We start from the raw sequence: 15364 nt of genomic DNA on the forward strand, positions 1-15364 counted from the left end.
TTTCTATCATATATTATATTATATTATATTATATTATATTATATTATATTATATTATATTATATTATATTATATATATACTGTCATAATATTATATTATATTATATGATATATGATATTATATTATATTATATTATATTATATTATATTATATATATATATATATATATATATATATACACACATACATACACACTACCAGTCAAAAGTTGAAGACATGAAGACCATCCCAGTAAAGCAAGACCAAAACTTACCTCTGCTGCAGAGGAGAAGCTCATTTAGAGGTGCCAACCTCAGAAATCACCAATTAACAGCACCTCAGATTAGAGCCGTTATGAAGGCTTTACAGAGCATCAGTAGCAGACATATCTCAATATCAGATAGAAACATGCTGGTGAAGGTCAAGTATGACGGATATATGAAATACATCAAACTTCAGTCTGGATTCTCATACACAGATTTCATCACTGAAGGTGAGCAACTGATAGCACTTTATTAGCATGTAGAATCCTAAATGTAAGGGTCATTCTGAAAGTATAAACTTTTAAACTTTGTCATTCACTTTCATTCATCAAGACAGAGATTTCAAATCAGTTTACTAATATTTATTTTGTCAATATTCATCTCTATGCATCAAGAACAGGTAAATGGTCTGTTCACAAACAGGTAGTGATTTAATAGGGAGCTGTGTGCTCGTGTAATTTTCATCTTCTCAAACTGTGCAAGAAAGTTTATATATCTTCAGTTTGTCTTTGCGTTGAGGAAATTATTTATTTTGCAGTCAAATGCAAATTTGGACTGTCAGATGGAGCTCGACTCTCCATGTTTGATGAGTCTTACACTGCAGTGGAAGACGACGTACTTCTTGAGCTGGTTGAAGCCAATCCTGACTTGTGCCTAATAGTTCAAGACAATGTCTGGTCTGTCTTTATAATTCAGTTGAAATAAGTGTGCATTTTTGTTTACTTTTAAAATACAAATCTTATGTTAAATAATATAATGCTTGATTTTACAAATTTATCCTTTACAAATACCCTCTCCCACTCGTCAAGTGAAGGAGATAGCTGCATTGAATGGGGTGTTCCTATCATTGGAGAGAGGACAGAATCTGCTTGTCCCAGAACAAGCAAATCAAACTCGGAAGCTGCAAAGGAGGTACTAAGCATTTAAATTATCCTTATTTGTTGAAATTCAGTGTTTGCAAATGAATATGGAAAAAAAACACGGTAGCATTAAGACAGTTTTGCATTTAGCTAGCTTTTCATAAATACTGTACTATTTCTGGAGCCAGAGTATCACTTCTCATCTCATTTCTTTTCTGTGATTAGATGGTCAGAGATGCTTTGCTGACAAAATCAGGTGGTCAGGAAGGGACTCTTCATGGAAGCATAGCACCAGAAGACAGCTTGTCAATATACTGGTTGCTCACATGATTGAGAAGCATGGGTAGATTGAACAATATAAATTTGTTTTAACTATTCACTCTATATACTCTATGCTGACACTCTTGCATGGCTTTTTAAATTTTGTTCATGCCAGCTTTCGGATTGTCTTTTACAGGAGGATCCCAACCCGAAGTCAGATGGAAAAGTATGCTTTGGGGATTGTTATGTTGTTTCCCTCTCTGAAGGATCCCTTCTCTCCAAAGGGCTATGTGAGTAGTGATTAAAGACTCCATTAAGCATGAAGGTAGAATCTTTTGTTCAGTTGTTGTTTTTTTTTAAAGAGGTGCTGAATCAGTCTTAAGGTAATTTTTGTCGTCTTTGTGCTGCTGTTGGACTGTAATGTGTTTTACTAAGAGGTGTAGTTCTGAATCTTCTCTAATTAGACAAATAGACAAAATATTAAAATCACTTCTTGTATTAATAAATACAAATCAAAAGTAAAAAATTATACAGTCACTAAAATGAATTTAATTAATATATATTATAAAAATGTTTGGGGTTTTTTTGGCCAAGTTTACTGTTGCCTGTTAGTGTGTATGTGACATATATATTACTGCATTTTAGACTCTAATGTTATGTCAAGATCAGTGACCTTTTTTTTTTTCCTTTCCTTCTTGTTGGCTGGTTTTCAATTGTTTTAAATGAAACATCACAGGAGCACTTCTATGATGCTAAAAAAGGTACAGGGTTCCTAGCTTGGCGGTTGAAGACCAGCACAAGAAACAGAGGTCAGCGTCCTGCTAGTCCACCCTCAGCCTCAAGCCCTGAACAAGGACCAAAGCGCAGGAGACATGCAGCTGCTACAGTGACACAGCTGGAGGGAGATGCCTGCAAGGAGGCTATAGCATTTCTTGTTCATGCAAGTGATGAAGCAAGTGTCTTTCACAAGATGAAAGAGACATTCAAACAAGTCTTTCCTAGATTTTTAGATGTGAAAGGATTGGTAAGTTCACACTAAATATTAATATTTACTCTTTTTTCATATGCATTTGGTATACTGACACAGAACTCTGCTCCCTTGTGAAAGCAGCTGAACAGCTTGAAGATGCTGAAACTAGTAAGGATACATATAATAGCTTATGTAACATATGTAGCTTTAGACCTCAGAGATGGCCTTTGTCACAGATGTTTCTTTTTTTTGTTAACTCTTATTTTCTGCCAGACTGGGACAGTGATATGGCCTCCCTGCTGTTGCTTCTCCATCTCCTGCCACCTGCAGCTGGACGCAGAAGGGTCAAAATAAGCCCCACTGATGCTGTGGACAAACTTGTGCATTTTCACAAGGTACACTTTAAAAATAGTTCTGCCTGTTTTGGCTTGAGCTATTGTTGAAACTGAGTTGTTGATTTAACATAATGGACATTTTGGTGGCTGGAGTATTTTTTTTCTTGGTGCTGAACCTAATTTTGTTAGTAGAAGTGTTTCAATACATCTGCAGTTAATATATTTTTGTCCTCCCAGTTCATATTAACGAGAATAGATGAAACGTTAAAACATATGATGTTACACAGTGCAGTTCAATGGCATTACAAAATGCAGCTTCACAAATTTACCTACAGTAGTTCAAGCAGAAATTGGATTACTAACTTTATAAGTAGGATGTATTACAGAACTATTGTTCAATTGCAGTTACTTTTAGATAGGTGTATATAATAAACTGGAAACTGAGTGAATGTTGGGTTTCCAAATACGTTTGCAGCAATCATGACATGGTTTCATCAAAGGTTTTGGGTCACTCCTTCGAAATGGTGCGTTAACTGTCTTTTTGTGGTATTGTGTGCTTCGCAGTCTTGCTGCAGCATTGATGACCACCTGAAGGGAAGAGAAGGTCAGCTGCCATACCTACTTGCTGTTGGCAGAACCAAGAGCGCAACTGACAGGTTCTACATTGTTGTGGACGAACAGCTCATCCCTTGCCAAGGAACCAGCTCCCTAGCTGCATTTGATGAATTGTTTAAATCCCACTTTGTATTTAACCTGTCTTATGAAGAGTCCCTGGCCCAGATGTACACCTTTATCCAGACAACTATTTATAACATTGATGTTGGAACAACAAATGAGACCCCAAGAGTTCGTGAACTATGGGCAAAGCAGCTCAACTAGTAAGCAATAAGAAACATTGTGGTATTTGTCAGGTCTTGTTTATGAGAAACTAATTGCTTGTACCTCAGTTAAGGTCTTGTAGTCTCTTGTTCAAAGCTGAGGTTTATCTGGGTATAAGTTTGCACAGGTAAGGAGTTTAGAACTGTGACATACAGAATGTTTAGGTGTTTCATCTGTCAAGATTTGCATGCAAGCAGCCAGTTATTGTTAACTCACTTAAGAACTTATCATGGTTTCTATCCCAGTTTAAAGTTCAGGCTAATTTGTGCACAAGGTGGCTGTTGACGTCAGTTTTCAACTTTTTCTGGTCTCAGGAAACACTTAAATAATAGTCACCAAAATAACTTAAATAGTAATACAGAGACTGTAACAGGCCAGACATCTCCAGTTGAACCCCAGGATCAGTCCAACAGTCCATCTTTTCAGTTTGGTGGCATAGAAGCAGTGTCATGTCCACAGTTAAGTGACGCAGATGATTGTCGTTCCTACTCTGAATGTTTAGAAAACAATGAATCAAGTGTGTCTCAAATACTGTAGATACAAAGACCATTTATGCCTCTATCATTGCAAAACTCCAGTCCAGTGGTGTTGCAAACAGTGTTGTTTCAAATATTGTGGGTGAACTGGAAGAACTTGCTGCAGGAATACACAGTCAAGTTAAGAATGATGTGGTGTTGGCTTTTCCAACTGATGACCCAATAAGATCTATGGTAGAGCACAGTCTAAATAAATTTGACAATCCACTGACAAATTTTAATACTGAAACAAAAAGAACCAAATATTTTAGCGAGAAGTGGGGAGTTATTGAGCCAAAAGAAATCATGTTAGGTTATGACACTAGGAGAAACAAACAAACAGGCACTTATGACCAGGTACCAGTTAAAGACACTTTTGTTTATATTCTCATTTTGAAAACATTAAAATCTTTGTGCCACAATGCTGATATTTGTAGGCTTCTTAGTACAATTAATGCATCGAAGTCTGAGCTTATTGAAGACTTTTGTGATTGAAATTCTTTCAAGACACATCCATTGTTTTCTAAACATCAAAATGCTCTTCAGATTCAGTTGTACTATGATAACTTTGAAACTGCAAACCCACTTGGTTCAAAACAAGGTGTTCACAAGATTGGTGCTCTCTACTTTGTCCTCAGAAATCTGCCACCAAAAATAAATTCAGCAGTAATGAACATTCATTTAGTAGCACTGTTTCATGCTCAGGATCTTAAAAAATATGGCTTTAATCCTGTTCTGCAGCCCTTAATTGATGATATTAAAATATTAGAGCATGATGGGCTTGACCTTCCAATCTCTACTGATCGGGTTTATGGAACCATATGTCAGGTGATGGGGGACAACTTAGGGATGCATTCAATTCTAGGTTTCTCAGAGTCTTTCAGTGGTCGTTACTTCTGTCGTTTGATTGAAAAGGATGATGCACAGTGTGTTTACAGTGAGGATGACCCAAAGATTGTCTTGTGTGGCAAGGAGGTTTTTGAGTTGCATTGCAAGGAACTGTCATCTGCTACTCACGGATCCACTGTCCTTGGTTTGAAACGAAATTCCACTCTGAACAGTTTAAATTTTTTTCACGTTTGTAATAATTTTGCATTTGATATTATGCATGATGTTCTTGAAGGGGTGGCGCAATATGAGATGAAGTTACTTTTTGAACATCTCTCAGAAAAGTTTTTGTCAAAACACAAATTGCTCTCCAGAATTTATGCTTTTGACTATGGACACTTGGAACGCAAGAACCATCCCACCAAGATTAATTGTTAGAAACCTTCCTCTGATTTTTGGTGATGTTGTGCCAGAGGGAAATCAAAATTGCCATTTATTGCTCCTCTTACTTCAAATATTCAACATAATTTTTTCTCCATCTATTACTCAAGGCATGACAGTGTATCTTAAATATTTAATAGCTGAACACCATGAGTTGTTTAAACAGTTGTATCCACATAGAAATCTTATACCAAAACATCACTACATGATCCACTATCCTGCAAATATTCGAAAAATAGGTCCCTTAATACATATGTGGAGTATGAGATTTGAGGCAAAGCACAGGGTATTCAAAAACACGCGAAAAACTTTAAGAACATCACAAAATCACTTGCAAAAAAACATCATATGGCTATAGCCTATCACTGGGAGACATCATCATTAAGGCACACTGAATATGGACCAATAAAAACATTAATTTTGAGTGATATTGATGATGGTGAGATGCTGGCAAGGTTTCTAAATGTCAGTATACATAAAGACATTTTTTCAACTAACTGGATAAGGCTGAATGGAACAGAGTACAGGGAAGGCCTGGTCATCTGCAGTTCTATTCAGGGTGACATGCCAGTATTCTCTAAAATAACCAAGATACTTCTGTTAGACTGTGTTATCTATTTTGCTGTCATGAAGCTTCGGATTGACTATTTTAGTGAACATTGTCATGCTTACAAAGTCATGGAGAAGAGAAGGATGTTATTAAGGCTGATAGCCTGGAGATTAACAAACCTTTTGATTTACAAAGTGCATATGGTACAGATGAGGGCCTGTACATTGTGCCTTTATTCTCACTGGTCTAAATTTCCCTTTTATTGCTCATTGTAACTATTGGATTTGATCACCAAAATGCAAAATGTACCATTTTATTTATTTATTTTTAGGAGAGCCAAAATGAATGGTGACTGATCCCTGACTGACCACCTTGTTTTAAAAAATAACCTTTGCTACAGTTTTGTCAGCTTTAATTCCTTCTTGTAATTAACTGAATTCATCAGTATGTGTCAGTGTAGTGTAAAAAATACTAACTGGTGATATTAAATAACACTGGGGATGTTGGATATTTAACACTAATGGTGAAAATACATGTATCCATGTAGTGTAAAAACACACTTTATGGTGTTGCAAAACTACACTGTGAGTGTTGGCAATTTGACCAATTTGACCTCCGTACATTTTAATACTCACTGTTGGGTTTGTTTTGATTTTTGTGAAGCAGATCACCAGGATTTTTGCCACTGAAAAGTGGAAACCCCATTCATTAGCCCAGTTTTCTACTATGCTGCAGCAGTCTGCAAACATTTCTCCACAAACAAGCACGTTTCTATGTCATGAGACAGTCTTATCTTATTCGTTTCTTCTTCTTCATCTTCTGCTCTTTTGCATTTGTTTATGGTAGTGCCATATCTACTGTACTGGAGAGTGGAACCTATTGTTGCCAGGTCTGCAGTTTTCCACCTTTTTTGTCATTATGCTTTCACCGTCCACTAAGACAGGGAAACCTGCATATTAATGCGGTTATCAAATCAGCCAATCATGTGTCAGCAGCACAGTGAAACTATTTGATTTACTATTTATATTCTTCCTGGCAGCTCAAAATTATCTTCACATTTTCCTCTGAGTGCTCGTATAAACATCAGCAGAACTGTTGCTTTTTGTATTTTTTGTTTTGTTTTGTTTTTCACACACACTATAGAAAACTCTAGAGAGACTCTTGTGTGTGAAATTTTCAGGACATCAGCAATTTCTGAAATACTCACACCTGTTAAATACTCATTTGTTACCAACGTCCATGCCATGGTTAAAGTCACAGAGATGGGGTATGTTGAAATAAGAGCATATTCCATCATAGAGTAGTGTGAGACAGCGCAATGCAAAGTAAAGCACTGTAACCCCCCCATAGTGGAGAATTTCCCCCACTTACCACAGGTGAGGCAGTGGTAGCTCAGGTGCAGCCCCCAAGGATAAGGTTTAAATCCTCAAATATCCTAAATCCTAAAATCCTAAAATAACATTTTCTACACAAAAGTTGTCATTTGATAATTCCAAAGCCACTCCAAACCTCAAATGATCAAATGAATATGTCCCTTATTTTGTGTAATCACATTTTTTTTGTTTTGGCTACCAGCTGGGGAAGAACAAGATTAACCAATTGGAATTCTGTATTTTTCTCATTTAACTCTGGGGTCAGGTATATTGAGATGATAGGTGATGAAGGACCATCCGAAGAACCACTTCTTTTTCAGCAGAACTGTCATAAAGGAATTTTACATTAGTGCTACTGATATATAAAGATTGGTTGACAGTAGATCATAGCTTAAATCGTTACAATAACTAATTTCTGCTCATACTGATGTATAACTACACATCTACACAAAGTACTAAATGGCCAAATGTATGTGTACACCTAATTTTCCATGCCATGTGTGGTATTCCCCCAAACTGTTGCCCCAATGTTGTATGTGCACAGTTGTTTAGAACATCTTTAAGTTCTGTAGCATTAAGATTTTCCCTTCAACTGAAACTAAAGGGCCCAAACCTGGTCCAGCATGAAGCTGCTCCAATACATCAACTGAGGTCCATGGAGACATGGTCTGTGTGTGATTATTATTATTATTATTAAAAAGTAGAAATACATAAACAAACAAAAAAAAAACACAACTTGACATACTTCACTGTATCAACAATTATACTTTTAATTTTATGTTGTTTTTTTTGTAAATCAATCTAGCGATAGCTTTAGATTATGCAATATCTGTCATATAAATTAGTTTTTACTACAGAGACAATACTCCGTTAATGAGCATGTCCATTACATTAACACGTTTGATAAATACATACATGCGCGCGCGCACGCACACACTTAACAGCTGACGCCTCTTTCAAATGCGATCACAACTTGATCGATTCCCCAAAGTTTCGATTCTTCGATTATGTCCTGGACATTTAAGCATTTTGTTAACCAGCCTAAAAAGTTACCCACGATATTAACTCATCGCAGTAGCTGATTTCCTGGAGCTCAAGTGCTACACAACTATCTGTTATTTCTTTCCTTAAATTATTACACTTCCCCTTTATTTATCTGATCAGAAACATGTGATTTCCTCCACAGAGTTGGTTCTATAGAAGTGTGGGGCGGGGATACTGCTGGAGAGGAAGAAAAGAATGTGAAGAGAGAGAGAGAGAGAGAGAGAGAGAGAGAGAAAGGGGGTAGGAGGGGGTATACAGAGGAACTGCAGCTCAGCACAAAGATGGCTACAGTTCCCTTCAGCTCAAATCCTGGTAAGTCTCTACATAAACATTATCCTCCTCAGTATGTACGCATGTCTCACACACACCTGGCACTGCCTATGTGTAGTGTCTCTATCTCGGGGTTTGTCCTGCATGCTGTCTCTCCGAGAAGGACTATCGTTTTGCAATCGTTGTGGCTCTAGCATTCTAATGGGTTTGTTGCTGTGTCCCACTGGGGAACCAGATTACAGGGGGTTTTCCTTTTTCACAAATGCTTCAGTGTAGACCATGTCTAGAAAGCTAGAATCGTTATCTATCGAAGGAACCTGTGAGAAACCGTCTGAGACTGCAGTTTCGATTTTGTTCAGATCAGAGGTTTGATATCCTTTCATTAACCACTGTTGGGTGACAAATCCAAGGTCTCGTACTGAGTCTGAAACTGTACAGCACTGACTAATAACCTGCAGAGAATTTACTTAGTTGAACTGAGTACTGTAGTCTATGCTATACACACGCATCCAAATATCAGGGACACACTTACCTGCCACTTTAATAGGAACATGTGTCATTTTGCTTATTCATGTTCTTGATAAACCAATGCCGGCAGCGTGATGGATAAAATCATGCAGATAGGCAAGAGCTTCAGTTAATGTTCACATCAAACATTAGAGCAGGGAAAATATGTCTCTGTGATTTTGATTGTGGTATGAATGTTGGCTCCAGATGGTCTGCTTTGATTATTTCAAGAAACTGTTGATCTTGCTGCCATATATATGTTTACAACCATATATGTTATTAGATACCTGGTTTTACTGTTTCTCAAGTTTGCACATTCCATTTTGTTATGTTACACATTGTTGTTTTTCGGCGCTATGTGTCCTGTCTTGTGTTGTTTTTTTGGACGTCCAGTTTCTGCACTGACTTGTCTTTGCACTGTTTGCACCTGGTTTCACTTTATGTAGCTAGGACAAACTTCTGTCCCTAGCTCTGTGTTGTTGTTTCTGTTTTGTAATTATATGTTGTATGTTGTCTATGTACCACCAGGGTCCTGGATAAACGTTTCATTACAGCCAAATGTGGTTGAAATGACAATAAAGCTTCTTGACTTGACTTGACTTGACTTGACTTTCTAGGATTTTCACAGAATGATGTAAAAAAAAATACAGTGAGCAACAGTTCTGCAAATGGAAATGCCTGGTTGGTAAAAAGGATGAGAAGACAATTCCCCGATGACAGGAATACTACAACAAGTAACATAACCACTGTCTACAGCCATGGTGAGCAGAAAAGCATGTCAAGATGCAAAACATGTCGAACCTTGAGGCAGATGGGTTACAACAGGGTTCCTCTCCTGTTGGCCAAGAACAGGAATCTGAGGGTATAGTGCACATAGAATCATCATAACTGGGAAGTAGAAAATTGGAAAAAGATTAACCGATGGTTCTGTACTCTTCTGTGTAAACACTAGAGAGTGTCGTGTATTGTAATTGGCAGGAGAACATTTTCTAAAATTCTCAACTCAGCCCATCTGGCACCAACAACCATGCCACGGTCAAAGACACTGAGATCATATTATATTAAGAGATGACAAAACATAATATTATGTATTGATCTGCATTGGTGCAAACTGTAAATGCATCAAAATCAATGGTAGTGATGTTTTAACATATAGTGTGCTATTATATCATCCACTAAACAATCCTGATATCTATCAGTGTGCCAGAATTTAGTGGACATGCACAACAATAAAATCACTTGCTGCTTTTTATACTCCACTCCTTATTTGATGGACAGATAAGAACCTTTGGCTATTCTGAAAAAAACATGGATGCTTATGTCTTCATGGGCCTCTTGGAAGTATGGAAATATGGACAAACATATGTGAATGCTTGGCCATTAAACCTATACATGGGACTTTGTACACTATTTTCTAAAATGTCTTTGTATACTGTAGCATTAAGAGCTCCTATTTGCTGGAACAAAGGGATCCAAAACTGATCCAGCATGACTGTTTTCATGAGCATAACGCAAGCTCCATGAAAATAGAGTTTGTCAAGGTTGAAGTGGAAGAACTCGAGTGGCCTTCACAGAACCGTGACCTGAACCCCACTGAACACCTATGGGATGAACTGGATCACAAACTGCATGCCAGGCTTTCTCATCTGTCATCAATGCCTGACCTCACTGATGCTATTGTGGCTGAATGGGCACAGAATCCCACAGTCATGCTCCCAAAATTCCCCAGATCCAAAATTCCTCCCAAGATTAATGTAGGTTATTATAACAGCAAAGGGAGACTAAAACCTTCTAATGAAGCAGAAACCTTGAGTAAGTCTAAAATAAGACACTTTCCCTAATCCTGGAAATAAATTTACATCTTGGCTTACTTTTAAGATTTTCTCATGATACCTCTAGTAGACTCTAGTGCTCTTGCAAGATCACTTGTATATTGTTAGACTGCATATTTGTTTTCATAGATTTCTTTAGGAAATTCTGCCTATAGGATATAGATAATTGTTATAATAGATACAATAACTAATAATAGCTAATAATCTCTGCCATCTCTGTGTCTTTATACAGTTGCCCCCTGGATTACTTTCTGTCTCACTTGCTTTGAATAAAACCTGCCAGCTGTGGTTTGGTTTCTGCATCACCTCACTCCCTTTGTTGTTAACTTTTCCCTTTTTTCTGTTAGAGTCACCTTGTCTGTCAAAGAGGCATATCCTTTTGCTGGGTTATCACAGCTCTGGCAAAACCTCATCCTGCATCACCATTACTGGCCAAGAGGATCTACAGGTCAGGCCTTGCACAGAAGAACCCGTTCTTTGCATGAAGACATTGGGAAGCAGTCTCCTTTTTGTGGTGGACACTCCTGGATGGAATATGGATAATGAAGATGCAGCAGGAGAAAAGCTGGACAGCCAGAACTCCACAATGGCCCATATCAGGCATCTGTGTTATCCAGGTATCCATGCTGTCCTGCTAGTGGTGCCAATTGGAGAGCCGTTTACTGAACTCCACAGGAAGGGCATGGTGGATCGCGTGGAGGCAGCCGGGACAGACGTGTGGAAGTTCTCTATAGTGTTGTTCACCAGGGCAGACAGGCTCTGGGGCAACGGTGTAGAAGAGTTTATCACAGAAGGTGGAATGGCCCTTCAGAGACTGGTGGACAAATGTGGGAACCGATATCATGCTCTGGACAACAGCTGCACTGACAACAGCACACAAGTTGATGAGCTTCTGCAAAAGTTGGAAGAGATGCTGAAGGAGAATGAGGGATCCTTCTTTGCAATGAATGAGAGGATTGTTACACCTTCAAGCGAATGGATGGTCCAAGGAGAAGAGAGACAGCAAATGATCACAGGTGATACAGAGGTGATGTCACCCATGTTTAGATCACCACCACGAGGTGAGATCTTCTCACGGTTCTCTGTTACATATATATATGGTTAAGCTGCAACATTTATGATTTCTGACCCCTTGCTCTGACAATACTATTTGACCTGTGTATTTGCAGAGCATGGTTTTGTGAAACAAGAGAATATGATCTCTAGTTGGAAAAAGTAGAGGGTAGAATGTACTGTTTGTTATTTATTCTTTTAGAACAGAGTGTCATTTTTTGACCCCATTTGTTGACCTTCCAATTCTCCCCTAAGAAAACAGCCCTTCACCCAGTCAGTCGGCAGCTACTAACTGGGAGAACGAATTCCAGCTCATGCTTCCTTAGATTTATTTAAAGTCAGCCAACTGCATTGTTTTGAACTGCTGCTCACAGGGCACCATTATAGTCTCAGAGGAAAGTGTTATCAACCCTCTTCCACATACATGAACCAACAGATTGTCTACTCTCCCAAGGTTGTCTACGGTAACTGTGATTGACAGGCGAGTATGCCAATTCCCTTATTTCCTAGTGATAGATGGCTATGATATCATCAGGACTAAAACTATGGAGTTATTGTTGCTAATAATATAAAAGTTGTGGCCAAAGTTTGAAGGTGGAAGGTGTACAAGCCTTTAAAATGAAAGGCTAAGATTTTTGTCGCAGTGTGGTGCAATGTAAACAATACAATATAAAATAAAATGGTTAAAAAGGTTAAATTTAGAATTCTAGAGGGTTCCATATAAAATTCCTTTAGGTAACACTGAAGAAAAAAACTCTAAAGAACCTGAATTGAATTTGAACTGTCCTGATAATGCTTGTATTGAACTGTTTTGTGTTTTTTCCCCCATTCATCTCTCTACCTGTCCCTCTATCTGTCTCTTGCTCCCAGAACTGCGCATGTTGTTAGTGGGATGGCAAGGTTCAGGCAAAAGTTCAGCAGGAAACATGATCTTGGGTGAACGCAAGTTTGAATCAGGTTTTCATACTGAAGTGTCCTTGCGCCGTCAGGCTCACGTTAATGGGCGGCGTGTGACAATAGTGGACACACCAGGCTGGGACTGGTTTTCTGTCCATCGCACACCTCGTCACATCAGAAAGGAAATCAAACGAGGGGCGGGGCTGCTTCACCCTGGACCACATGCTCTCTTACTGGTCATTCCTGTCATTTCCACCCTCACTTCCCGGAAGAGACGAGCCCTTAAAAGTCATTTGGAGATGTTTGGTGAGGACGCCTCTCTCCACACCATAGTACTGTTCTCTTGTGGTGACTGGCTGGGCTGTACACCAATCGAGGAGCATCTCCAAAGGGATGGTGGACAATTGTTGAGGCTGATGGAGCACTGCCTGAACTTCTACCATGTGCTGGACAGCACTAATTCAAAGAGAGGTCAAGAGCAGGTGGGCGAGCTTCTGCTTAAAGTAGAAGAAATGGTGGCACAGAATGAAGAACAGCCGTTCTTACCTGTCAAATGTGAGTACATCTGTCTTCTTGAAAAATACAATTCTCGTATTGCAAATGAGTGTTTAGTAGATAGACACTGTATAATATGGTATAAGGTGAAAGGGTCTAATGAAACAAAAAAAATTTTACTCTTACATAAATCTGGCTTTGTTATCTAAGAATGTAATTTATTTGCAAAAAAGCGTAAAACAGTTTATACCACAATGCTTAAATTAAATTCTAAAAAATAGAATTCATATAAAAAATAGATCTAATTTTTTAAATCTTTTAAAAATACATATTTCACCACCAAAAGAAACATGGAATATTTATTTTAAATATTTTTAAAAAATTGAAATGTGTGTGCGTTCTCAAGTCCCAAATCCACCTCTAGTGACCAGATTAAATGAAAAGAAAGACAAATGAATATAAAGTAGGAAAATAGAAGGAAATAATAATTTAGTATTATAACAGCAGCTCCAAAAGTAGTGCAAGCTGCAAGACAAATCACAGGATTATGTTCATCTGCTCATTCATTTCTATATCTAACACAAGGATTTGTATGCAAATTGCTCGACATTATTATCCTCTGGCTTTTGTGTGTTTTTGTTAATGAGAAATAGCTTTTGTCAAACTATAATTATCAGCAATTTTTTTGGCTTCAGGTCATTAAATAGTTCAGCCAGGAGGAGTCCTGTTTAATCCGGCAAATTTCAAGAGAATAGAAGAAACACTGCCAGTATTTTCACCTTTGGTTTACTTTAACGCTTGACTATGAACTTTCTGTGCATTATAATTTCTTTGCATATCTAATAGCATTTTCTTCTTCTTCTGTGTTTGCAGTGTATGAAGAACAAGACAACCAGACATTGTGTGAGAAATGCACTCTGCAGTGAAAAGAAAAAAAAAAACCCCGAATAAACAACAAATGTACACACTATACAGAGATTACATGATGAAGAGTTTACTTGCATAATCAGGCTGGAGTTATTTTTGCATTCCAAACACGATTCGCATCAAATTTGCTGCAATTCCTCGGAAAAGTACAACAAAACGCTCAAAAGGGTCAGTAAAGGGGGGTTTGTGAAGATACTTGAATTGGGATGAGTGAGGTGTGCTCATTTTTAAAATATTGGCTTTATTACTTATCTAAAGTGCTTTATTTTTCTGTATCCTAAGTGTATATATTCATGAAATAAAGAAGCATGTTTTACTTTTATCTATTACTTTTCATGTATACCATTGTGTCTTACCGTATAGTCACTTACTAGAAAAGTTTCTAAATGGATTTTGTGATATGAATATTGCACTGTTTGTAATTTCACTCGAAAGTGTCATTAGTAGTAACTAATAATAGTGTTAAAGCTTATATCGGTGGACATGTTGCTACTCTGATAGCTCAGAAACTGAATATATAGTAGCACTATAATAAACATCAGGGCATCGTGTGTTTCCCAGCAATCATCACAGCTTTTAATAAAGCAGATATCCAGCCCCAAAATACAGCACTTCTATTTATGTGTCAGACCTTAATAGTGTTTTGCTACTGCATTTTTTGCACATACTCTTTTGGAAGAAATAAAAGTTCTTGTTTTAAAAGGGTCCAAATTGTATGTTTCTCTCTCTTTTTTTTTCCCCTTCTCTCCAGAAATGTTTTTAATGAAACCGAGATAAATCTGTTTGACCAGAAGCTCTGATAGGAATTCCAGCTGCAAGGTTTATATTCCTCATTCTAATATATTAGACTCAAAAGAGAGTTTGCTGAGAAAAAGGCTACACGGGAGAAAACAGGAACCAAGTTGTTTCACACTTTCCACATCATTATAAGCTAAATGTAAATTAATATAAAAAGTATGACATCGTTCTTTAATTCTTACTAAATAGTAGCCATGGGAAATTGCTGCCATACAGTCCCCATCCAAAAGTATTGGAACGCCAAGGCCAATTCTTTTTGTTTTTTACTGTACACTGAAGAGTTTGAG

The 15364-nt window shown here is 37.7% G+C and overlaps 2 protein-coding genes across 3 annotated transcripts; both read left to right on the forward strand.

Moving 5' to 3' along the window:
- Positions 1-223: 223 nt before the first annotated feature.
- On the forward strand, positions 224-3368 carry LOC131369778 (uncharacterized). The gene is made up of 7 exons (XM_058416629.1): positions 224-1154; positions 1328-1445; positions 1560-1653; positions 2100-2387; positions 2475-2501; positions 2607-2728; positions 3233-3368. Exons 1-6 carry the CDS (start codon positions 1073-1075, stop codon positions 2685-2687), a joined length of 690 nt encoding a protein of 229 aa, XP_058272612.1. The 5' UTR covers positions 224-1072; the 3' UTR covers positions 2688-2728; positions 3233-3368.
- A 5090-nt stretch (positions 3369-8458) lies between these two features.
- si:dkey-110g7.8 (GTPase IMAP family member 8) lies at positions 8459-14990 on the forward strand. Of its 2 annotated transcripts, none has more exons than XM_058416148.1 (4): positions 8459-8610; positions 11255-11968; positions 12831-13412; positions 14226-14990. In XM_058416148.1, the coding sequence occupies exons 1-4, from the start codon at positions 8580-8582 to the stop codon at positions 14276-14278; spliced, it is 1380 nt and encodes a 459-aa protein (XP_058272131.1). In that variant the 5' UTR covers positions 8459-8579; the 3' UTR covers positions 14279-14990. The 2 variants fall into 2 exon arrangements, with proteins under 2 accessions (XP_058272131.1, XP_058272120.1); XM_058416137.1 differs by lacking the exon at positions 8459-8610 and adding an exon at positions 8633-9836.
- The last annotated feature ends 374 nt before the right edge of the window (positions 14991-15364 follow it).

The sequence above is a fragment of the Hemibagrus wyckioides genome, linkage group LG02, assembly GCF_019097595.1.
Source record: "Hemibagrus wyckioides isolate EC202008001 linkage group LG02, SWU_Hwy_1.0, whole genome shotgun sequence".
In the NCBI taxonomy this organism is placed as follows: domain Eukaryota; kingdom Metazoa; phylum Chordata; class Actinopteri; order Siluriformes; family Bagridae; genus Hemibagrus; species Hemibagrus wyckioides.